Below are 26618 nucleotides of genomic sequence, written 5' to 3' on the forward strand. Positions count from 1 at the left end.
ACATACCACAAAGTTGAGGGGACAAAATTAAGAATCCAGTAGCTCAACCGATGTATGAAATATCCTAACCCAACAAAGTTCAAATGTATCTCAGCTGTCTCTATTTCTTCTACTTGTTTCTTCCCTTGTGATTTTATTTGACAGTGAATTCCCAAGTACTGGAGTTTCATACAAGTCTCATATTGTAGTAATCTGCTACCTTCCAACTGTAAAGCAGATTATCTGAGATCACGTTACCACGATCGGCTAAAATAACCTGAAGATAGGTCTCCGCTTGATCCTAGGACACAAAACAAGATGACAAGCTACCCGCAGAGCCAACAACACTTAGATGAAGCTCCTTGCATTTGTATAAGGTATGGAAAGCAATAAAATAAAACCATGTTAAAAAAAGCAATAAAATTTACATCAATTTTATCAACACAATACTTGCTTCTTTTCACGATATATCTCCCAGAGGAAGGAAGAATTGATGTTGAAAATGTCAAAATCATTAATTGCTAAGCAACAAAAGTAACAGTGGCTTCATAGAGATTGAGGAAATGTTCCTTTACCATACTGCCAAGGAAAACGCACATGCAGAGTTCAGCTGGTCAATGAAGATATTGACGCATCGAGTAATGTCAAAGAATCACCATCTGGGTTTGCTAAGTGTTATGATCCAAGAATAATTCCCAGCTGCAATATTACAGCAAGATCAGGCAGGAAATTGTCACAAATACTCATGCATCATGGTTAGAGTTTGGTCAGCATGCAATGCTTCTTATCTGGCTAAAGTACAAATAAATTTGAAATGCCACTATACCCATTCTTATTTCAATCTTTCTTTTTCTGAAAGAGACATTAAACTAAGGCTAAAGTGGAACTGAGTGACCTTTGTGAGCAGCAGCATGTTGACACCTTCTTATTGCCCCGTCCCACATGAGTTTAGGCACCAGATTCCTCACATTCTAAGGAAGTGAAGCGGTCATTAGCAGATCACAGACACTGTAGACGGGAGGGGAGAGGCAGCACACTGTGCGCGTGCTCAGCCCTCCGGTGAAAATGATATCGCGTCTGTTAAATAGGGGCCGTGGACAATTCCGATTTGATGGAGAATGGACGTGAAAGCACAGAGGAACATCTGGAGAAATTTCTGAAATGCTCGTTCGCTGCTGTCGTTACTGCGTGGTCGGGAATCTTTCAGAGGGTAGGCCTCAAAATCCCCGGCCTTGCCTGCTGGTGGCGACCAAGATTGAGGTCGAATCGTTCGGACAGAGATGGCGCTCAGTACTCGGCGTCGGAGAGCTGATCAGAGCTCGAAGTTTTCGGATGACTCAGAGTTGGACTGTAGTCGGCATGGCAGGAAGAGTTCTTCCTTCTCCCGTCTGCGTGAGATGCGGGACATTTGAGAGACTTTGAACTTTTACTGTGCTCGTGGACTTCTTCATCAGGTCATGGTATTGTTGCACTGTCATAACTATATGTTATAATTATGTGGTTTTGTCAGTTTTTTCAGTCTTGGTCTGTCCTGTGTTTTGTGATATCACACCGGAAGAAAAATTGCATCATTTCTTAATGCATGCATTACTAAATGACAATAAAAGAGGACTGCGTGTCTTCATAATCTAAAAAACATGCAGAAAGCAGAGAATCATGGCCAACCAGCACACTGCTGATAGCAGACTTACACATTCCACTTCAATTCAAACTTAATTCAGTTACTTCACTTGGGTGTCACTGCCAGAGATAATGTCGATTCCTAATCGGACTTGAGAAGTGGTGAAGAGTTATATTTTTGAATTGCTTGTCTTCTGGAAGTACTAAGTATGGATTTAGACCCTGTGAAAATGAAAGAATAATGATATACTTCCAAACCAAGATGGTCTCGGATTTTGAGGGGATCTTTCAAATTCTAAAGTAAATTTATTATCAAAGTGTTCATACTATATGTTACCTTGTGATCCATTTTCTTGCAGAACTTTACAAAAAATTATAAATTCAATAGAGTTCATGGAAAACCATGGGTGGCACTGTAGTGTATCAGTTAGTGTAACACTGGTACACGTGGGCACGTGGCCAAGTGGTTAAGGCATTGGACTAGCGACTGGAAGGTCGTGAGTTCGAGCCCCAGCCGAGGGAACGTGTTGTGTCCTTGAGCAAGTCACTTAATCACACATTGCTCTGCGATGACACTGGTGCCAAGCTGTATGGGTCCTAATGCCCTTCCCTTGGACAACATTGGTGTCGTGGAGACGGGAGACTTGCAGCATGGGCAACTGCTGGTCTTCCATACAATCTTGCCCAGGCCTGCACCCTGGAGAGTGAAGACTTCCAGATCCATGGTCTCGCAAGACTAACGGATGCCTTTACTTTACTTTACTACTGGTACAATGCCAGCAACATAGTCTCAGTCCTGCCACTCTCTGGAAGGAGTTTGTACAATCTTCCATATGTGGATTTCCTCTAGAGGCTCTAGTTTCCTCCCACATTCCAAAGATGTACACTTTTCATTCCAGAACTAATGAGATGTCCTCCATCTTCAAAGAAAGTGGCTTTCCTTCCTCCACCATCAACGATGCCCTCACCCATCACTCTTCCAGTTCACGCACGTCTACCCTCATCCCATCCATCCGCCACCCCACCAAGTATAGGGTTCCTCTTGTCCTCACCTACTCACCCATCAGCCTCTGTGATCAGCACGTAATTCTCCGGAACTTGCGCCATCTCCGACAGGATTCCACCATCAAGCACGTCGCTTCCCCTTGCCCCCCACACCCCCCATCTTTCCGCTTTCCACAAGGGATCGCTCCCTACGTGACTTCCTTGTCCATTCATCCCTCCCCACTGACCTCTCTCCTGGTACTTGCAAGCAGAACAAGTGCCACACCAGCCCCCGTGCATCCTCTCTCACTGCCATTCAGGGCCCCAAACAGTCCTTCCAGGTGAGGCAATACTTCACCTGCAAATCTTTTGGGGTCATCCACTATATCCAGAGCTCCCAATGTGGCCTCCTGTATATCAATGAGACCCAACATAGATTGGGAAACCGTTCCGCCGAACACCTACGCTCTGTCCGCCAGAAAAGTACAGGATCTCCTGGTGGCCACCTACTTCAATTCTACTTCCCATTCCAATTCCAACATGTCAGTTCATGGGCTCCTCTACTGCCACGATGAGGCCAGTTTCAGGTTAGGGGAGCAACACCTTATATTCTTTCTGGGTAGCCCCCAACCTGATGGTGTGGACATAGATTTCTCGAACTTCTGGTAATTGCCCATTCCCTTCACCATTCCCACTTCCCTCTCTCAACTTATCTCCTTACCTGCCCATCACCTCCCTCTGCTGCTCCTTCCCCCTCCCCTTCTTCCATGGTCTTCTGTCCTCTCCTATCAGATTGCCCCTTCTCCAGCCCTTTATCTCTTTCATCAACCTCCCAACTCTTTACTTCACCCACCTCCCGATTTTACCTATCACCTACTACCTTGTATTTCTTCCTTCCTTCCCCCCACCTTCTTACTCTGACCTCATCTTTTTTTCCAGTCCAGATGAAGGGTCTCAGACTGAAACGTTGACTGTTTACTCTTTTCCATAGATGCTGCCTGATCTGATGAGTTCCTCCAGCACTTTGTGTGCGTTACATCCTCAGACTATGTTGGTCTTTGTTGCAAATTCTGCATCAATGTACTGCACATGTGACAAATAAAGCTAATCTCTTTAAACCATACATAAACTGACAAACAACCAATGTGCAGAAAAGAAACTAGGCAAATAAAAAAATACCAAGAACATGAGTGCAAAGAGTCCTTGAAAATGAATCTGTCATTATAAAATCAGTTCGAAATATGGTTATTGAAGTTATTCATGCCAGTTCAGGAGCTGATAGTTGTAGGCTAATAACTTCTCCCAAACCTGGTGGCATGGAAACCATTGGGTGATTTCATGTAATTTTCCTTAATGAGGGAAGGACGTGGGTTTGGCTAATGACATCAGTACATTTTGTCCATAGTGTACAATGAAGCCATGAGGGAACTGACAGTGAATATGTTGGATAATGGATGCCTGTTTCTTCCTGTATGATATCAAGCTTCCCATCTCTAAATGTAAGAAGACATGCTCCACACACCGTCATGAGAGAAAGTACTAGAGCAGAAACAGGTGGGACACGTATACTGTTTAACTACTCTGTTGCATCAAAAATTCCATGTCAGCCGAGATTTTCAACAGCTGACACGAATAGTGAGAAGTGTAACCAAATAAAGAGAGTTTATACTTCGGAAGGTAAAGAGAAAGTGTAAACAGTTCTTGTCACCTCACTTCCAGCAGGAAAGATGAAAGCATGGATTCCAAAGACAATTTCCACATTTCCCAGAAATGAAAGGCTCAGAAATACTAATGACTGCCCTTCAACCATTTCTCTGGGCTATTCCTGATGGTACCTTGCCTTGCCCCTGGAGACATTTTACCCATGATGCCTAAAGCACAAAGCAGCAGTCCTTAAGTCCGGGAGTGTGGTTTAGCATATTTTAGGAAGCATTCTTCCATTATGTACTTGGGCTAAGCAATTATACGAAACCCCTTTCTCAAACCCTCTTCACATGGTTACCGTCGGGACGGAGGTACCAAAGTGTGAAGATGCCCACTCTGCAATTCAGGAACCCTCTGCCAACAGATTTCTAAATGGACATTGAACCCATGAACACTACCTCACTACAGTACGTCTTCTATTTTGGGGGTTTTTTTGCACTACTTCTTTTAACTTAACTAATTAATAGACATATAGGCACATATTGTAATTCAGTTTCTTTTTCTCTATATCTATTTATCATGTATTTCATTGCAATAAAGTTTACAATTTTCGTGGTGCATGCTGGTGATATTAAACCTGATTCTGATTCTAAACCATTATTCTGCCATGTGGAAGAATTTCATGCAGGTATTGTCTCTCAAGAGCATAGACGTGATTGTTATGTACCACTTGATATTTGTGGTTGTAATTCATGAACAACAGATTGTCTTAAAATAAAACATTATGACAGTCTGGAAATAATAATGTCATGCTGATGGTATAAATGAGCAACATATTAAAACTGGGAATTTCCCTCCTACTCCCACAGGTACAGAGATTCCGCTTTGGACCTTGTAGACAATGTGCGTACAGTAGGAGTCCTACTATTACTCTGGATGTCACCCTTGTGTTGAGCATCCACTGACAACAGAGAAGGACCAAAATTGCACATAGAGAACATGGAACGCTACTGTACAGTACAGCCCCATGATATTGTGCCGGTCTTTTAACATACACAAATCAGAATCAGAATCCGGTTTAACATCACCGGCATATATCGTGAACTTTGTTATCTTTGCGGCAGCAGTACAATGCAATACATAATAATAGAAAAATACTGCGAGTTACGGTATATATATGTATATTAAATAGTTAAATTAAGTAGTGCAAAAAACAAATTTTAAAAAGTAGTGAGGTAGTGTTCATGAGTACAAAATCCATTCAGAAATCAGATGGCAGAGGGGAACAAGTGGCTCCTGAATCAATGAGTGCATGCCTTCATGCTTCTGTACCTCCTTCCTGATGGTAGCAATGAGAAGAAGGCAATCTAAGATCAATCTAACCCTTTCCTCCTACATAACCCTCTAATTTTTCTAACATGTATAGAACCTCTCATGAGATTAGACTGGTATTAAATGAATTAAAACAGATGACCTGTTTTAGAAGTGAAATCAGTGTCTAAAAGTAGCAACACAATCATATTCAAAGTCCAACACATAGCATGGAGATAAATAACCAAGTGATTTGTTCCTGCAACATTGTTTGAGGGACAAATATTGGCCAGGGCACTGGGAAGATAAAACCAACCTCCCCTTGAAATAGTGCAGCAAGATCTTTTCTAGCCACCAGTTTGGGAAGTCGCCTCAGGCTGACATCTCATAGAACAGTACAACACAGGAACAGCCCGCCCCAGACTGTAATGTTGCGCCGAACTAATTAAGTTAGTAATCAAATGGCCAACTAAGCTAATCTCTTCTGCCTGCACAATGTCCATATCCTTCCATTTTCCTCACATTCATGTGCTTATCTAAATGTCCCTAATGAATCTACCTCTACCGCCACCCCAGGCAGTGCATTATAGACTCTCACCACTCTTGTGTAAAAAAAAATTGCCCCTCACATCTTCTTTGAGATGATTCCTTCTCACCTTAAATGCATGCTCTCTGGTATTAGACATTTTAGCTCCAAGAAAAAGATACTGTCTATTCTATGTAAGCCCCTCATAATCTTACCATTCTCTATCAGATCTCCCCTCAGTCTCCACCGCTTCAGAGGAAACAACCCAAGTTTGCTCAACTTCTCATTATAGAACATGGTCAACAATCCAGGCAGCATTCTGGTAAGCCTCATCTGCACCCTCTCCAAATTATCAACAAAGCAGAGGCTGGGATTTACTGCGCGTGTCATTGACAGATAAAGCACAATGGCCCAGTGGGCTAAAATGGCTCCAACAAATGCAAGTTAAGTGATTTGCACGACTGCCAGCTGTACTGTGTCAATGCTGGAATTTGGCCCCAGGTCTGCTAGCAGCATACTGTACCATTTCCATTGTGGCTTCCTTGTTCAAGCAAAACCTTGGCAGTTTAAATGGTAAGCACTGATGCCTGCAAGATATTAGTCTGTGAGTCAACACAAGCAGAACAGAATACCGCTGTGGTCCTGATGAAAGGTCTCAACCCGAAACATCGACTGTTTATTCCTCTCTATTGATGCTGCCAGAACTGCTGAATTCCTCCAGCACTGTGTGTGTTGCTTCCAGCATCTGAAAAGCTTCTGTTGTATGACCTCTGCTGAAGCCTGGCCTCTCTCTGCTCATCCAAAAGGACACAGGGAAATTCCTAATGGGAAGTCCCTGACGGAAGACAGGAATCGGAGTTAGCTGTTCGGCCCTTGAACCTGTGCTGCCACTAAGTTAAAGGGTAATCTGTGACCCATCTCCATATATCCAACTTTTCCTTATATCCCCTTGCCAAGAAGCCCCTCAGGTGTGTCTTGCTATTCAACTGAGCTATAGCTGTTCTGTACCCAAGATTCATTTGATAGAAAGGGGTGGGTGTGGGTGGGTGTGTGTGTGTGTGTGTGTGTGTGTGTGTGTGTGTGTGTGTGTGAGAGAGAGAGAGAGAGAGAGAGAGAATGAATGAATGAGAATAAAGACAAAAGATTTTTTAAAAATTACCTGGCTTAATTCTCTGTGGTTCAACAACCAAGAATTCAAATCTAGTCCCTAAGAGCTGCTTTAAGCAGGTATAAAAAGACCGCAGAGGGTTGCTAAAGCGATAACCAGCAACCAATCTAGACAGCGAAATTTTGAGAGGAAGGGATTTCAACTAGGTCCCAAGTAGAAAAGGCAGCAGCAGGCCCCTGCTGCAAAAAAGGGCTTTCGCCAGCAACCAGTCGGCTTTTGGGATTGATTAGCAAGAGCAAATTAAAGGAGGGCAGGGGCAAGCGCAGTGGCCATCATCTGAGTGGACAGAGTCAGAGCGGTGATCTCGAGGACTTCGCTCTTTGAGGCTTCAGAGAAGAGATGTCTGCTCAGTTAGGAGAGTAGAGATGACTGACAGGATCGTTGAATGCTCCTCCTGTGGGATGTGGGAAGGCAGAGAGACCTCCAGTGTCCTTGACAACTACAACTGCGAGAAGTGCATCCAGCTGCAGCTTCTAGCAATCCACGTTAATGAGTTGAAACTGGAACTGGAAGAACTCTGGATCATTCAGGAGGCTGAGAGGTGATAGATAGGACATATAGAGAGGTAGTTACACCCATGGTGCAAGGCACAGGAAACTGGAAGACAGTCAAGAAAGGGAAAGGGGTAAAGAAACCAGTGCAGAGTACCCCTGTGGCCATCCCCCTCAATAACAGGTATATCACTTTGGATACTGTTGGGAGGATGACCTAACAGAGGAAAGTCACAGTGGTTGGGTCTCTGGCTCTGGGTCTGCCTCTGTGACTCAGAAGGGAAAGGGTAGAAGAGGCACGCTGCAGTGATAGGGGATTTGTTAGTTTGGGGAATGGACAGAAAGTTCTGTGGGGGAGAACAATATTCCCAGATGGTTTGTTGCCCCTCTGGATTTCTCAGATCGAGTCCTGAGCATTCTTAAGCGGGAGGGTGAACAATCAGAAGACATGGTCCATTTAGGTACCAATGACATGCGTAGGGTGAGTGATGAGGTGCTGCATGGGGAGCTCAGGGATTTAGGTGCTAAGTTCAAGGGCAGGACCTCCAAGGTTGTGATCTCTGGATTGCTTCCCATGCCATTGGCTAGTGAGGCCAGAACTAGGAAAATTATACAGTTTAATCTGTAGCTAAGGAGTTGATGTAGGAGGGAGGGTATAGGATTTTTGGATCATTGGTCTCTCTTCCAGGGAATGTGTGACCAGTACAGAGGGGATGTTTTGCACATGAACCGCAGGGGGACTAATATCCTAGTGGGAAGGTTTTATTAATGCTGTACAGTGGGGTTTATACTAGAAATGCAGGGGAATGGGAACCAGACTTCCAGAACAGTTACTGAAGTGGTTGTGGATGTAGATGTTGGTAAGACCTCAGATAAAGTTTGGAATCAAAAAGTCGAGCATGGTGCAACTAGTGCATGATTCTCAATACAAGAAGTTTCATAGGAAGTGTGTATGATAGTGCTGAAGGTGAGGTAGCTGGTTTACAAACAGAGGCAATGTGTAGTGAGGACAGGCTGTTGATAGGGCACAACTGTAGTCAACAGGATGAGTTGCAATGTAAAAAGGCAGACAAAATCAAAAAGGGTGAACACAGGACTGAAGGTATTATATTTGAAAGTGCACAGTAGATGAACTGAATAAATATTTTGCATCAGTCTTCAATGTGGCAGAAACTAGCAGTATGGTGGAAGTTCCAGTTATCAGGTGAAATGAAGTGTATGAAGTTCCCATTACTTGGGAGGAAGTTCTTGGGAAACTGAAAGGTATGAAGGTAGATAAGTCACCTGGACTAGATGGTGTATACCCCAGGGTTCTGAAAGAGGTAGCTGAAGAGATTGTGGAGGCATTGATAATGATCTTTCAAGAATGATTAGATTCTGGGATGGTTCCAGAAGACTGGAAAATTGCAAGTGTCACTTCACTCTTCAAGAAGGGAAAGAGGCAGAAGAAAGGAAACTATAGGTCAGTTAATTTGACCTTAGAGGTTGGGAAGATGTTGGAATCAATTATTAAGGATGAGGTCTCAGGGTACTTGGAGGCACATGATAAAATAGGCCATAGTCAGCATGGTTTCCTCAAGAGAAAATATTCCCTTCCAATTCTGCTGGAATTCTTGGAAGAAATAACAATCAGGATGGACAATGGATAATCAGTGGATGTTGTGTACTTGGATTTTCAGAAGGTCTTTGACAAGGTGCCACACATGAAGCTACGTTAAAAGCTACAAGCCCATGATATTAGAGGGAAGATTCTAGCATGGATAAAGCAGTCGCTGATTGGCAGGAGGCGAAGGGTGGGAATAAAGGGAGCCTTTTCCGGTTGGCTGCTGGTTACTAGTGGTGTTCCACAGGGGTTTGTGTTGGAACCAATTCTTGTTACATTATACAGCATGTCAATGATTTGGACGATGGAATTGATGGCTTTGTTGCAAAGTTTGCAGACGATATGAAGATAGGTGGAGAGGCAGGCAGTTTTGAGGAAGTAGAGAGGCTACAGAAGGACTTAGACAGATTAGGACATTGGGCAAAGAAGTTGCAGGTGGAATAGCGTTGGGAAGTGTATGGTCATGCACCTTCATAGAAGAAATGACTATTTTCTAAATGGAGAAAACATACAAAAAACTGAGTTGCAAATCGGACTTGCGAGGCCTTGTGCAGGATTTCCTTTAAGTTAATTTGCAGGTTGAGCCTGCGGTGAGGAAGGCAAATGTGATGTTACCATTCATTTCAAGGGGACTAGAATATAAAAGCAATGATGTAATGTTGAAACTTTATAAAGCACTGGTGAGGCCTCACTTGGAGTATTGCGAGCATTTTGGGCCCTTTATCTTAGAGAGGATGTACTGAAACTGGAGGGGGTTCAAAGGAGGTTCATGAAAATGTTTCCAAGATTGAATGGCTTATCATATGAGGAGCGTTTGATGGCTTTGGGCCTGTATTTACTAGAATTCAGAAGAACGAGGGGTGACCTCTTTGAAGCCTATCAAATGGTGAAAGGCCTTGACAGGGTGGATATGGAGAGGTTGTTTCCTGTGGTGGGAGAGTCTAAGACCAGAGGACACAGCCTCAGAATGGGGGGGGGGGACCTTTTAGAATGGAGAAGAGTTGGAATTTCTTTAGCCCGAGAGTGGTGAATCTGTGGAATTCTTTGCCACAGACAGCTATAGAGGCCAAGTCTTTATGTATATTTAAGGCAGAGGTTGATAGATTCTGGATTGGTCAGAGCATGAAGGGACATAGGGAGAAGGCATAAAATTGGGACTGAGAGGAAAATTGGATCAGCCATAATGAAATGGCTGAGCAGACTCAATGGTCTAATTCTGCTCCTTTATCTTATGGTCGTATAAGTAATTGCACAAATTATCCTCATTATGGTTTCTGAAATAGATCCACCAACAACCCACTGCATGTTTCCTTCACCAATTAAAGGGGAGAACTAGAATGAACTGCAAAAAAAAAACTGTGAAAAACAGCAGCAACAATTTCCAGGTCCCTTTTTTTTTAAAAGAAAGAATTTGTCATACTTGCTTAAAAAAAAGAGAAACACCTGAAGGAATTAATGGAAAATTAGGATTGAAGTTGTGCTAGAAGTACTTATTTACAGATTCTAAAGAAATTAGATAGTTTTTATCCAAATTTCTACATTTAAAATAAAATCAAAGGAAAACCTTCACTGCCAAATGATTAATAGTTCAGCAGTTTAGTTCCAGTTGAAGATTTGTAAAAAATAATCTTTAAGTGGCAGCGCAGATAGCTTTGAATATAAGGAGTTTGTGAACTTCTGTATGCAGTACTGTGCAAAAGTCCATGCTGCTGTATATTATATCTTTCCAGTTACCAAATAACACTTAACACTACTGAGCTGAATCAAAGCTGAGACTTATTTCTGTTTCACAACCACCTTCTTATTTTAACACAGTGCTGTATTTTACTTTGCAATACAGCGTAGTATACGATGACATACTGTAAATTCACCAAATTGACACCCTTGCGAAATGGCATTTGACTATTTTGCAGGAAAGTTCCGTTCATAATGCTATTCCTTTCAACAGATCTATTGCCGGGTAATGAACCCACCTTTGAACTTGGTTTGGTGAATTTTCCCACAATTTCTATTTCTGGCAACTTGACTCATACTGTTGGAATTCTTTGAGGAAATAACAGGCAGGATAGACAAAGGAGAGTCAGTGAAAGCCGTTTACCTGGATTTTCAGAGGTGCCACACATGGGGCTGCTGAACAAGTAAGAGCCTGTGGTACCACAGGAAGGATACAGCATGGATAGATTAACTGATTGGCAAGAGTAAGAATAAAGGGGGCCTTTTCTGGTTGGCTGCCGCTGACCATTGGTGTTTCACTAAGGTTTCTGCTGGGACCGCTTCTTTTTTCATGATAGAATTGATGGATTTGTGGCCAAATTTACTGACAATATGAAGATAGGTAGAGGGGCTGGTAGTGTTCAGGAAGCAGGGAGTCTGCAGAAGGACTTAAAGAAATTGGAAGAATGGGAAAAGAAACAGCAGGTAGAATTTGTGTAGGGCAGCATATGGTCAAATACTATAGTAGAAGGAATAAAGGCATGGTCTATTTTTTAAATGAGGAAAAAACTCAAAAAATCAGAGGAACAAAGGGACTTGAGAGTCCTCATCCAGGATTCCCTGAAGGTTAACTTATTGGTTGAGTTGATGTTAAGGAAGGCAAATGCATTGTTAGCATTCATTTCAAGAGGACTAGAATATTAAAGCAAGGATATATTGAAGAGGCTTTATAAGGCATTTGTCAGACCACATTTGGAGTATTGTGGACAGTTTTGGGCCCCTTATCTAAGAAATGATGTGCCATCATTGGAGAAGGTCCAGAGGATGTTCATAAGAATGATTCCAGGAATGAAAGGGTTAATGTATGAGGAGCAATCAATGGCTCTGGGCCTGTACTTGCCGGAGTTGAGAAGGATAAGGGGAGGGGAATCTCACTGAAGCCTATCGAATAGTGAAAGGCCTAGACATACTGGATGCGGAGAGGATGTTTCCTATAGTGAGGGAGTTTAGGACCAGAGGGCACAGTATCAGAATAGAGGGATGCCCATGTAGAACAGAGTTGAGAAAGAATTTCTTTAGCCAGAGGGTAGTGAATCTATGGAATTCATAGTCACAGATGGCTGTGGAGGACAAGCTATTAGATATATTTAAAGCAGAGTTTGATAGGTTCTTGATTAGCTAAGGTATCAAAGATTCTGGGGAGGAGGCAGAAGAATGGGGTTGAGAGGGATACTAAATCAACCATGATGGAATGGTGGAGCAGACTCGATGGGCTGTATAGTCTAACTCTGTTCCTGTGCTATATGGGCACTCAAACTTTTTCTAAATATTTCTGCATTTTAATTGCAGCAGGACCTTTACAGAAAAGTAACAGAGCACTAAAACTTGGAGTTATAACATACCAAACGGAAATGCTTATAAACAACTGCATGACCCATCATCACCACCCTCCAATCCTGAATAAAAAGACAGGGTGAGGAAATTGCCTATCTAACTTAAGCAACTGATGAAGAGAGGATAAAGAGTTTGATCCAAAGCAAGTGGCTTCATGACTTGAACAGCACTTCAGCAGGCTTCTTTCTGAAAAATGACAACATTTTTGCAAAGAAAAGTGCATGGATTCAGGTATAAAAGTCTTTGGAGCCTGTGCAAAGTGGCAGATCATCTTTTGCAGACTGAACTCTTTATCCAGCTCAACCTCAATTGGAGATTTACAAAGCATTTTGCATATACAAGTTCTGAAATGGAACCATGAGCATCCCATCCAAGAGAATGAAAGGTATCAAAATCACTAACCAAACCATGGATTTCTACAACCCAGATGGAGTATGACTCAAAGGCAGTATTTCAGTCAGCGTTAATTGTGCCCAGTTCAGAACAGATTGACAACTGGCAAATGAGCATGGGCATCATTCACTTCAGTCCACATTCAGTACAGTGCACATGCACCCAAAAAGAAGAACCTATATCCCACAGGACTGTTGACTTGTGCCCAATGAAAGCAGCCTATCACATTTCACGGTGGATGTGCACACAATAGAAAAAACCAATCCCACAGTGAATTGGACAGCAGTCCATTTGGAACAGTCCGAACCCCAGCACATCAAAATAGGTCCAATGGGAACAGACCACTCTACAATAATCCTGATAGATTTCTCTTCCACTCAGTTACAGTCTGATTTTGGATTGAGTAGATGCAAGATATGGTTATTGAACAGAATATGTTCTATTTCCTTGGTTTTCAGGACTATATGTTTAGGATTATAGCTGGGAAATCTGCAAATTTCCAGGCCAAATCAGTAGCTATCTTAATCCCAGAGTACTGAAATAAAGAAAGAATTTGCTAGGAATATTCAGCACCTCAGGCTTCATTGATAAGAGGGAAACACAATTAACATTTCAAAAATCTAATCAGAACCTGAAATGGAAACTGAATGTTATTTAAAAGGAGGAGGGTCTATAATAAAGAGAAGATTTGTCATAGAATAGAAATCGTGAGAGATTGACTGACTAAAGGTGGTGAAGCCTGCTAAAGGGGGCGGTGATGAAGGCTGATTAACCATACAGTAGTAGCTTTGCCTTGGGCAGAGACAACAAAAGGGGAAAGAAAGAACAAAGACAATGCTGAAACCCTGCATTTGCATGAAATCTGAAATAAAAGGCAGCATCAATGGAGAGAAAAACTGAATTAACACCACAGTTTGACGGCGTATTAGCACAGACAGAAGAGATTCTGCAGAAATTGGAAATCCAGAACTCTGGAGAAATTCAGCAAGTCTGGAAGCATCGATGGAGATCCAAGGGTTGTCACCTACCTTGTAATATTTAATATGCCGAGCACCAATCCAGTGGGAAAGGACTACCCCACATTACAACTTTATAACTCTACAGCAATATTGACTCTGGGAAAGAATGGCCTTTCCTTCCAACAAAGTAACAGAAATCTCAGATCAGGTAGATTATAAACCCATTCAGCAACACACAAAATGCTGGAGAAACTCAGCAGGTCAGGCAGCATCTATAGAGGGGAATAAACAGACGACATTTTGGGTCAAGGCCCTTCCTCAGATTTATTCCCCTCCATAGATGCTGCCTGACTTGTTGAGTTGCTCCAGTATTTTGTGTGCGTTGCTCAAGATTTCCAGCATCTGCAAAATCTCATGTTTATGTCAACCCATTGAGTTAGCTCCTAAGATAGGCCTATCATGCTAGATATTTTTACAGTTACAGTCACATCACATTAAAAGCCACCCTGGTATCGCACCGAGAATGTCAGTACCCCATTTAAGCTTCCAAAATCGAGGGGCTTACTCTTGAACAAAACTCGGCCCCATTGCTGAAGATGGTTATCAATGCAACCAGCTTTCTGTGGATGAACCTTCAAATGTCAAGACACTTCCGCAGTTGACAGTTATTCAATAGGTGCTTGACAGAAATAGTTTGATTAAATGGATCCCGATAAATGCAAATAATGGAGTTCAATGGGCATGCTACTGAGCTATAGGTGAAGTCCACAAGCTCAGCTGTTAGTAGACTTGATGCATCCAAGAATCACTTTGTGTAAAGCATGAATAACTTGAACATAGTACAGTAGAATCCCTTCAGCCCATGATGTTGCACCGAACGCCTAACCTAATCTAAGATCAATCTCACCCTTCCTTCCTACATAACCCTCCATTTTTCTATCATCCATGTGCCTATCTATGAGTTTCTTCAATGCCATTAGTGTATCTGCCTCTATCACCACTCCTGGCAGGGCATTCCACACACCCACTACTCACTGTGTAAATAACTTACGTTTGACATCCTCCCCCCGCCCCCCATACTTCCCTTCAGTCACCTTAAATTATGTTCCCTAGCCAGCTCCTCCCTGGGAAAAATGCCTCTCAATATCTATACTAAAACAAAGGCATCCGTTAATCTTGCAAGACCATGGATCTGTGCCTTGAAAGTCTTCACTCTCCAGGGCGCAGGCCTGGGCAAGGTTATATGGAAGACCAGCAGTTGCCCATGCTGCAAGTCTCCCCTCTCCACGACACTGATGTTGCCCAAGGGAAGGGCATTAGGACCCCCATACAGCTTGGCACCAGTGTCGTCGCAGAGCTCTGTGTGATTAAGTGCCTTGCTCAAGGACACAGCACGCTGCCTCGGCTGGGGCTCGAACTCACGACCTTCAGATCGCTAGTCGAATGCCTTAACCACTTGGCCACGTGAAGGCTGATTAACCATACAGTAGCAGCTTTGCCTTGGGCAGAGGCAACCAAAAGGGGAAAGAAAGAACAAGGACAATGCTGAATCCCTGCATTTGCATGAAATCTGAAATAAAAGGCAGCATCAATGGGGAGAAAAACTGAATTAACACCACAGCAACATATCTATTCTAGGTGTCTTATAATCTTGTACACCTCTATTAAATCACTTCTCATCTTCCTTTGCTCCAAAGAGAAAAGCCCTGGCTCAGTCAACCCATTTTGTTACCTTGAAATATGGTCCTCTACTTCTGGAATGACATTTTTTGGATATACTTTATATGGATTCAGTTTAATACAATGTGTAGATATCCTATTTTCTTCCGATTATGTCATCTGTTCACTTTGCAACCAACCTTTACTCTGTTTTTTCAATACTGATACTAGTGTACATGCCAATATTCTATTTTCCTTCTTAGGTCCAGTTCGCCATCCTGCATATTCACCCAACCACATAGCAACTCTTTTGTTCTGGATTCAAGACCCACTGACCTGTTTTGCTTCCTCGTACTTAAATCACTCACTCATCACTGTTTTAGACTCATTAGCTTTGCACTTGATAACCCCTAGGCCTGTGAGTCTTAACTTTAAATGTCACTTCCTCACCATGTTATGATCTGTTGTATATTTGATCCCAGATGGTATTCTCAAGTCCCTGACCCTTCTAAAAGGGCAATAATTTCGAAAGTTCACAATTTAAAAAACATACAGTAGAGATATGTGGACTCTTGCCAATGATATTATCCAAACCAAGTTGCTTTGAGAAGGTAAATAGGTTTTCTTCTTTGAAATACTTCAGTTATTGTTCTAATTCTACCATGTTTGGGTTAAAGGACTTTGACCAGTTATCAATCCAAGAGTAAAGACCAAGAGTCCAAGTCGGTGTGATGTGCTCCCTGCAATGGAATATTGGAGGAAATAGTGCCCTCATGATGTTGCGAATCATGTTCATCTCGGTCGCTAAGGTCAGAGAGGTAGCTGAAATTAGCTCGGTGAGATGTAGGGTGGATTCTGTAGACAGTTGGTAGTGCAATAAGAGAGCGAAAATGCACAGATGGATACGAGGAATTTTGTTTCGTATGCAGGATGAATATGGTCCGGAACTCACTTTATGGAAGAACGGTGTATCACTGAAGCCTTTCAAAGAAGAATTGAGGAAGCATAGCTTTATGGTGAGATGGGTAAAATTTAAGGGAGATGCACAGGGAAGGCTTTTGATATACAGATTGGTTGTTGTCTGGAAAGTGCTAGCAGGAGCAGTGGATACAGGCACGATGACAGCATTTAAGAGGCATTCAGAGAGACACATAAATATGAAGGGAATGGAGAGATATCGATCCTCAGCAGGTAGGTGGGGTTAGTTCCATCTGGCATCATGTCTGGCACAGGTATCGTGGGCTGAAGGGCCTCCTCCTGTACTGGACAATTCTATGTTCTATACAGCACTGGGGAAACCTACCCGAAAGGGTACGGGGAATGAGGTTGGCTGGATTGTCCTAAAAGAGCCACATGGACTTGATGGGCTGAATATCCTCTTTCTTTGACATATGCAGTTTCACAATATTATAATTTTGAGTATACCAGGAAGTGGCAGACGGTTATTGAATTTTCTCAAGCCAACTATAATCATTCAGTAGTTCATTCTATTTTATAAAATAGGGAAATAACTGTAATCAGGAAGACCATTAAACAGCAAAGTAAAAAGAGCAAGATAAATTTTACCAAGTTTTCACATAAGCTACAAATCTGAACCATATGGCAGAGTTAGGTTTAAACAAATTACTCTTCATGCAGTCCTTCCTAAATTGATTGTCTATTGGAAATGTTATTTAAAAGAAAGAATATTGGTAAGCACTGGACATAAATAACACACGAAGAAACAGAATATTACAAGAACAACAGGAGCATCAGACTGTGGTCAAATAGATACCATCCATTGATAAGAATGCTTGACTGCTGTGTGAGAAACCACTGCATGAATAGGAATCATTACTTCTCTATATATGAACCACTAGGTTATATGATGTTCAATAGAGCCCGCTGATTGAACCTGTAATGTATATTTGAAGATACTGTGTTCACTCTTCGCCTGTTGAAAACACATTTGAATTCATTGCTGACTTTCTGTTTTCCGATCTGAGGTCAGGGAGGTATTCGAACAATCCACTCTGCATTCTATAGCACACTGCTCTATATCATCCCAAGTAGGCTTAATTACTGAGTACCCCCTGCACAATGAATTATTTAAGTAGCACCCAGATTTGGAAACACAATGGGGTTCAATGGCACATTCATTACAGATCCTGTAATTAATCCGTATAAGCAACACTTCTATTAAAGATGCATTTAGAATCTGTTTTTAGCACATGAAAAGACAAGATTATTGTGAAAACTTTACTTTCCTATAATTGTTAGAGCATAAACTAAATAAAGTTGACTCTAATTAGATCAATAGCTTAAAATGAATTACTTAATCATGCGGAAGGTTTATGTGAGCTCAAGAATACAAGAGCAGAGTAATGCCAGTGACTCAGTGGTATTAGGAGCCTGCCAAAACAAAAGAACTAGACATTCTATTATGCATCCCTATATCATGATCATAAGCCATAACCCGAGGTGAATATTCCCTTATAGCACAGGCAATCCGGACAAGTAACTGAAGCCAAGCTTCACTTAACTGAGTCCAGTTAGCGCAAATAGCAAATCAGTCATAGGAATCTTATTGCTCTGATGGTTTGGTAAAATTCAACCAGTGTCTATAGTCATTGGGCTATCACCCTCTCTCTTCATGAAACTATTTACTGCTGCAATTAGTTTACAATCAAAGCAAGGAATCTTTTTCAGAAAGGAAAAGACATTTAGGGTGGAGGAAAAAGACCTTCTTCAAACATGCACATACAAAAAGACCAGAGGAACACAGGCGGTTAGGCAGCATCTATGGAAATGAATAAACAGTCAATGTTTCGGGTTGAGATCCTTCTTCAGGACTTCAAACACTTTGTTTCAGAAGCAAACCTGGACATAAGGCCGCACAACCTCTCAATCTGCACTATTTGTATTGCCATATATTTTTGTACCCAATTAATAAGGACCAATCCACCCCCTCAGAACCCACTTAGAGATTACAACAGCATTAAATAGAGGACTAGTTTGTTGCACATGCTCGCACACAGCAAAACAAAATTCCACCCCCAAGAAAATTATCCCTGAAACTTATCGACTATTGAAAGGCCTACATGGAATGGATGTGGAGAGGATGTTTCCTGGAGTGGGGGAGCTGAAGACCAGAAGCTTCAGAATAGAAGAATGTCCCTTTAGAATAGGGATGAGGAGAAATGTCTTTAACCAGCGGGTGGTGAATCCATTGCCACAGATGGCTGTGGGGGCCAAGTCATTGAGAACATTTAAAGCTGAGGTTGATAGATCCTTGAGTAGATAAGGCATCAAAGGTAATGGGGAGCAGGCAGCAGAATGAGGGTTGAGAGGGATAATACATCAGCCATAATGGAATTGCGGAACAGACCCAGTAGGTCAAATAGCCTAATTCTGCTCCTATGTCTGATGGTCTAAAAACCCAGAGTCAGGCTAACCTTACCTCATCAGTGGTGCATTCACAGTGCTAATGCATCTAATAGGTATTAATTATTTATTACATTTGGCCAAAAAAAATGACAGGTACCTATAGAGAAAGTCATTTTAAAATCAGGATCATAGATTTCAAAGTGACCGAGAATGTTAATTAGATTTGAAAAAGCATACATATAATCATTAGATGGGAATATGTGTAAGCATTGAGCTCTTTATACATTGAGATGGATCAATATAATCACAACCAATTCTATCTATATGCTAATCGGAAGGAATGGATGCCGCAATCTCTTCAAATGTTTAGCAGCATCATTTGGATGTTCTTTGCCAGATCCACAAACCTATTGTTCAGTTGATTTATTAGAGTTGTTCCGCAAAACAAAATAAGGCTATTTTGAGATAATACATTATGTTTATTAGACACCATCACCTCACCAACTGAACTCTTACCACATGGCAGGCCTGTGGTAGATTCAAGAGTTACATTTATAAAAATAGATCCAATAACTCTAGACAGTTACACTGAGCTATTGGACTATTCCCTTGTGCTTTCCATGGATTTTCTTGTTAACTTCTGACAGATTGCTCTCAATAAACAGTGTCATTTCTAAGTATCTACCAGAAGTTTAAGATTAGCATCTGTGACACGTACGCAGTGTGAAATGCATTGAGTCAATGACCAACACACTATGAGGATGTGCTGAGGGCAGCCCAAAAGTGCCTCCACACTTCCAGCAGCAACATAGCATGCCCACAGCTTACTAACATGTACAGTACATCTTTGGAATGGTTGTGTCGTGGATACAGAAATTTCAGGGTCCTGCAATCTTTTCAACCAGAAGCATCAGGGGAATAGTCCCACAACATCCCGTGCCACCGTCTACTGGGTATCACGGGCACAAGCAGCAGCACACAAAATGCTGAATAATTCAATGGGCAAAGTAGCATCCAAAGACTGAAATGGACAGTTGGCATGTCAGGTCAAGAACTTTTATCTGGACTCAAGATAAAGAACAGGTGAATGGTCTCCACTTGAACGGTTAACTGCCAATTTTTTCTCCATAGACGCTACCTCCCCACTAAGCTCTTCCAGCTTCTTATGGGTTGCTCTATTAAATATCAGCCTTAGTAAGACAACTCACTGTTATATCGCTTCACTCAGAAATATTACCATTCATTTCAGATGCCGATTAACCTTTGCATATTTCCAATAGGCCAAGCAACAGTGGTACTCTGTGTAAGGCCAAGCCGACCCTCTGATCCCACCCGACACAGTCTGGTATGTGGTTTATATCATCATCTGAATACATTATCATTTCCCTGCCTCATACCAGACTCCCAAAAACATTCACTGCACCATCAGGGAAAGTGCTTCAAGAATGTAACACCTCTTCTGGCTCAAGGTATTCCCTTGGCTGTGACCACTCAAGACGGGGAAGAAACATTTGTGAATGCATGGATCACCTCCAGTGTCTATATTGTACTAAGAGTAATTAGAGGGTATCCGTAAACGGCAGAAATACTTTGAACATCCCGTTCAGCGCCATCGCACCAATCACATCCTGCTTAGCCTCTGCAGATCCCTCATTGGCTCCTTCAGCAGCAGTGATAACGTTATTGGAAAATAATAGAGGGAAATGAGATTGATGGGACAGTACCAATAGCGTAGATTTGTGTGGCTGAATGCCCTCGTTTTACGTTAAAGGGAAATGGAAGCTCACAGAACCGAGGTGGAAGCGAGTCATTTTCCTGCCTGAGACACTACGCACGACGAACTTCCAATATTTTACTTTGTCCTTGTGTTTCTGGATTACGTTATACAACTTTGAAATTACACAATGCGTCTGGTTGCAAAAAGTCCCTTTGTAATTGTATCCTGGATCACAGAATCTGGTCAAATTAAAATTACCCCCTTTTTGTTATCTTGCATTCAGAATTGCAGAGAGTACTTCTGAACTGTGCGCGCACTCTCAACTGTGCGCGCTGAGATGTTTCAACGCAGCAGCGGCGCGTATGTTTATGTGCCTGCGCGTATATCCCCGGAGACGAGCTTAGAACACGTTCGTCGACTCAAGATTCCGCCTTTGGCAAAGCCTGAAACCACTCCATCTGTGGGGTTATTGACTAGTTCAGCGCCCTGCTGTCCTCAATGGTTCAGTCGTTTTTATTTACAGTTGTTACCAGAACATCGCAGGAGCAATATTGGGCGGTTAAATTTAATTCGGCTTTCAATAGATTGCTATTAAGCAATTACTTTTCCCCGAAAAGCATAGCATTTGTTCAAGGTACATTGAATGATAATTTTGCGCCCATGACCTTGAGATGATTTTATACCAATTCGTGATCCGACTTAAAAACTTAAGGAGGGTGGTTTGCATATAGCAATAAACTACTGTACTGATAAACACACCGATTTTGTTCAATGTTTAACGAGGGGATACTCCGTTAAATATCAACTAGTGAGCTCCTAGTCTTCCTCGGTGTAACACAGTGTCACTGATGCGATTTCCCAGTCCATCACTATCACAGCCTGTCCGACTTCCTGAGCCTTTCTTTGGCCTGGTTTATTTCTCTCCCTCCCCAGCTCTACCATACACAAGTTCTATTTGTAGGTTCGTCACTGTATTACACTCTGCTTTTCCCTTTAGTTCCGCGTTTGCTTCGTTCGTGGTATTTATTCTTCAGAATATGTAGAGAGTCACAGTCTTTCTTCCCAGGGTAGGTGAGTCTCAAGCCAGAGGCCGGAGCCTTAAAGCGAGAGGGGAAATATTAAAAGGGGATCCGAGGGACAGATACACAGTGAGGGTGGTGGGTATATAAAGCGAGCTGTCAGAAGGAGTGTTTAATTGCTCTGGACCTATACTCGCTGGAGTTTAGCAGAATGAGGGAGGATCTTATTGAAACCTATTGAATATTGAAAGGCCTAGATGGAGTGAAAGTGGAGAGGGTGTTTCCTATTGTTGGGGAGTCTGGGACCAGAGGGGACGATCTCAGAATACAGGGACGTCCCTTTAAATCTGGGATGAGGAGGAATTTATTAAGCCAAAGGGTGCTGCATAGAGGCAGGAGAGTGGGTTTGGTGGGGGGGGGGGTGTCTTATCAGCCTTAATGGAATGGAAGAGTAGAATCGATGGGCTGAATGGCCTAATTCTGCTCCAATGTTTTATGGCCTTATGTTTAAGGTAGTAGTAGAGTTGGGTACAATTAGACCATTTAAAATATTTAGACCGGTACATGGAGAGTAAGGGATTAGAGAGAGATTTGGAAAGCACAGACACCTTGGTCGCCGTGGGACCAAGTTGGACCTGTTTCCGTACTTTATAACTCTAAAACAAAGTGTGAAAGTGAATCAGTTTTAAGAATAGCGAATATGGGAGCGAGAACTCAACTACTTACAGTATATTAGATGTACTCAACAGGTCGAGCACCATCTGTGGAATCAGTACATAGTTAACTCTTGAAGCTGTCTAAATGCTGGCCAAAGAACGTGGAGTTTAACTGACCCACGTGTGCTGCTTGTTCTGACGAGCATTGCCACCAGTTTTCTGCTTTTACTTCCAGTATGGTTTAGGTCATTTCTAACTTAACACCTGATCAACTGGAGTTTGAACCCTGGCACTGTTGCTGGAGCCAAAGTGGGGAGGGAGGAGATTATGACTTTTCTTGACCTTACTGTCGCTCTCTCAAGGATCCTATTGTGGCTGAAAACCCGGGAGGTATAAGAGACCTTTTGCATCGCTGACACTCGCTCATTGTGTCTCAACCCGAACATTTCGTGTTCTAATATTTACTGTGACGATTAACTAAAAGCAAAGGCTCCGTGTGTGATTAAATGACGACCGTCAATGCACCCGCGACTTGGTTGAACACTGAATACTGAATTATTTGCAAAAAAATATAACTTTTCCTATTCGTACCAACTGCTTATACAATGCTCGTCTTTCGGCACGAAGCAAATTTTAAAATCCTCATTTTAGGCAAGTCTGTTACTGTAACCTGGGAGATCCCAATCCCAGTCCAGAAATAAGTTTTCGATGTCTCTAGAGTTCAAACCCGGCGTCACGAGTCTAAACTTTACGTTAGAGCACGCGTTAACTCCTGACACCCGGCAACACTGGAACGGGGGAAGAGTAGAAGTCCTAACGCGGGGGACGTCGCTTTAGCTGTGCTCAAATCGTGCAGCTGTCGTGAAGCAGAGGTTCAGTATATTAACGCTTCGGCACAGTACAAGAGCCGGTTTAAAATGTTGTCCTGCAGCCTCCCCTATGTGTTGGTAGCTAGACCTGCTGTTGCATCAAGCATCTTGCCGATCCCCAGACCGAACAATCACGTCAGAGCCCCGCAAATGTCCAAAATAATAGTGTCCATGAAGCGCCAGTGACCGAGTGACTACTGAAAGGGACGGCAGATGGGAGAGTTCCACTGACGTTCCAGGGTAGGGCAAGATTACTGACAAAACAACCTGCAATTCTTTACTTTTGCTTATATGAGTCATAGAAATAAATTAAATATGAAAATGTGTCGAAGGCACAGCCGTGAACTTTACCTGTTATTATTTCCCGTGGGGTTGACGATGGACTTTTAAGACCAGTCTGTCTTCACATTAAAGGGCGGGTGTTGGTCCAAACCTCTCCAAGCGACATTCGCCACAGTTACAGCAAAGTTCACCAGTGCGGAAGTTGCGTCCCCGTCCGGTCTTTTGAAGGGGAAATGCTAATGAAGGGGACGTGGGTAAGCGGTATCATCAGAATGAACTACCGCCAAACAGGCAGTGTGTCAAGGGCAAGAGAATTAATTATTCGCATCCCAGGCGGTGAGGGATTCCAGACCAGATTGCCATTTGCCAGGGAGGAGGACAGAGGAAAGAAGAATATAATGTACTTCACCAGATGTTCCAAAGTGCATTGGTATTGAAATATGACAACCATTGTGGGGACAATTCCATAAACAGAAATTGCGATTAACCGGCATGTTTAGTAAACTATTGGTTAGCAACAACTTCCCGCCCTTCCCGGAGATATGACCATTGTAGTGATCTTGTCCAGGTGAGAGAGTAAATGAGACTTCGCTGTCATGCCTCATTTGACAGTTCAGCACTCCTCCTAGAATGGTGCTGAAGTGTCAGCTCCGATTGTTATTAATTGGAATTTGCACCCCAAATGGTCCGAATTGGAGGCCAGGGCGAGTCGCCCTGACTGTCAATTAATGGAAAGCAGGAGTCGAGGGGAATGAAATATGTGGTCTGAGGAAGGGAAACTGACAATCACTAGGTCGGGAGTGGGGGAATTAGGGATCGACAGATACCTGGGGAAGGGAGTGGGGTGCTGCCACGGATAGAAAACAAAACCGAGAGAGAAAGAGGGTCAAATGCTAAAATAAGGACTCTTGAGTGGAGAAAGGATTGAAAGTCGGACCTAAACAGTTATTCAGACCAGGACAGACAGATAGAGACACACTGCGACGCAGAAAGGGAAGGGTTGATCCCCAAAACTGTGAGACAAGGTTTCAGATGGAGACAGACACTGGGATGCGAGTAAGTGGCGAAGTGTGTGGGGGGGGGGAGTTGGCGGGCCTGGTGGATCACGGAGGGCACTAAATTAGCTCAACGTCGCCAGATCCCTCCTCCCCTCTCGGGCGGTCTGGAGTTACTGGGATTACTAATTTGAAGATCGTGTCTTAATGCCTGTAGTGTCTGAAATGTTTGACAATAAAGCCGCCGCAGCATCCCCCGTGTACTGCAGAATTCTGTGGTTTCATTCCTGTTTCTCACTGCCTCCAGGTGCCTGCAGTGTGAAGCTGGCGATGGAACGAGATGCACAGGCGCCTATACACTGGACGAATGCGATCAGTGAATGCGCTGTGGTGGAGGTGATCGGGAGAAAGTTTTTTTTTGATAAGGGTACAGATTCTGCCTTTAACCTACGCGTCCCCACCACTGGCACATCCAAGCAGTGAACACTAAACACCAGCACCAGGCGCACTGACCTTACTTATTTAAAATTCTGCTACAGTTTTCTACAAATGTCCATTATCATCTTGGTTTGTTTTACTTAGTTTTCTCAAGATTGAAAAAAAAACACATCAGGTAGCACGATGGGTTTCTGCTTTAGCTGCAGTGCAGTTAGGAATGAAACAGTCTCCAAATCCAAGAATGTATTCTAACTTCCAGCTATCGCAATTAGCTCCGGCCGCGGCTTCTCTCGTCTGATTTACATTTCTCTATTTGCAACTAAGCAGTCAGTCAAAACTCGCACCTTTCTGGCCCAAAGAAGGTCGGCGGGCGATCGACCCGCGTCCACAACGAGCGTGTTCACTGCCCGCAAGGTATGTGCAAGGAAATTTAAACAAGACTCACATTTTAGGGCAATAAGACAAGTCTTACTCACATTTCTGTGACGTTCGCCATCTCTTGCAAATCCAGGACCGGGAAGATGGTGACATTATCGGGTTGATTGCAGTAAATCTGGCTGATTTTACATTTACAGTTACCCGGGCAGCCCAGAACCCAGAAACAGTTCTGCAAACTGCAAGAAACCCACAAAATCCTCCACAGAATTCCCCGAGAGGGTAGGGCAGGCCAACCCGACATGGTCAGTGTCTGAAACTGTTACAGCTTGTTCGAAGCCTTTCCAGCCGATAATGCACTCCCATATACAGGAGAGACGGGGGTGTGGGGGGGGGTCAGATAAGATCAGACAGGAGAAACCGGTTCCCCCCTTCAAAGCATCCTCCCATCTGCGCGCCTTTTCTTCCTTTTTTTTATCACATTCGTCCCTTCGATGCTCTTTCAAAGAAGAAAGATAAATAAAGTCATCTGCTGGAAGCAGCCGCTGCAATCACAGGGTAAGTGGTTGTCGGGGAAGGAAAGGGGGGGGGGGTTGAAACCAGCCCAGAGCAGGAACTGACCAGCGTTCAGAACGGGAAAATCCCAGTGAAAATGAGAAAAAAAAAACCTTCAGGGGAGTCCGGGAAATGATCGCAATCCGGCGGCGGGGTTCAGCAGCTACATGCCACCGAGTTAGACTGAGCTACGGTGACGCACGGATGCTGCGTGCGGGTCCACAGAGGAGACGTGATGAGAGAGATATGATGTGAAGCGGAGGCTGGGGGCGAGCTACGGTTTATAAATTTCCAATCCTTTGCATCATCGCCGCCCGTGTGTGTGGGGTCGAAGCCCCATCGTCCACCCCTTCCACCTCCTCTCCGGGGTTTCCGACGACACCGTTGCAAACAGTTGTTGTTTACCCAATCTTCAAAGATTTCGCCCTCGAAAGTTATAAATTGCAGGCAGCTACGTCTCAGCTGCGATACGCCAATATTGCAAGTGTCGAAGGAATTACTGCCTCATTCTCAAAGGCTGAGGGAAGCTGGAATTGAGCCCAGGGCTGTAGGACCGAGGCGGGTCGCTCGGAGCACTGCGCTGTTGAGTGGCTAATGCACAAATTCGGCAAAAGATTTTGAGGAAATCAGGAAAAGTGCAAAGCGGAGAAAGAGAGAAGGAGGGAGAGAGAGAGTGGAAGAG

The 26618-nt window shown here is 43.1% G+C and overlaps 1 protein-coding gene across 1 annotated transcript in view; it reads right to left on the reverse strand.

The window, feature by feature from the left end:
- ntrk3a (neurotrophic tyrosine kinase, receptor, type 3a) overlaps positions 1–26146 on the reverse strand; it is a 983676-nt gene extending 957530 nt beyond the window's left edge. Inside the window, exon 1 of the mRNA XM_063066043.1 lies at positions 25483–26146. Coding sequence (XP_062922113.1) covers positions 25483–25685 — 203 coding nt within the window. The 5' untranslated portion in view covers positions 25686–26146. The remainder of the gene's footprint in view (positions 1–25482) is intronic.
- Between the last annotated feature and the right edge of the window lie 472 nt (positions 26147–26618).

The sequence above is a fragment of the Mobula hypostoma genome, chromosome 13 (genome assembly GCF_963921235.1).
Source record: "Mobula hypostoma chromosome 13, sMobHyp1.1, whole genome shotgun sequence".
NCBI classification, from domain to species: domain Eukaryota; kingdom Metazoa; phylum Chordata; class Chondrichthyes; order Myliobatiformes; family Myliobatidae; genus Mobula; species Mobula hypostoma.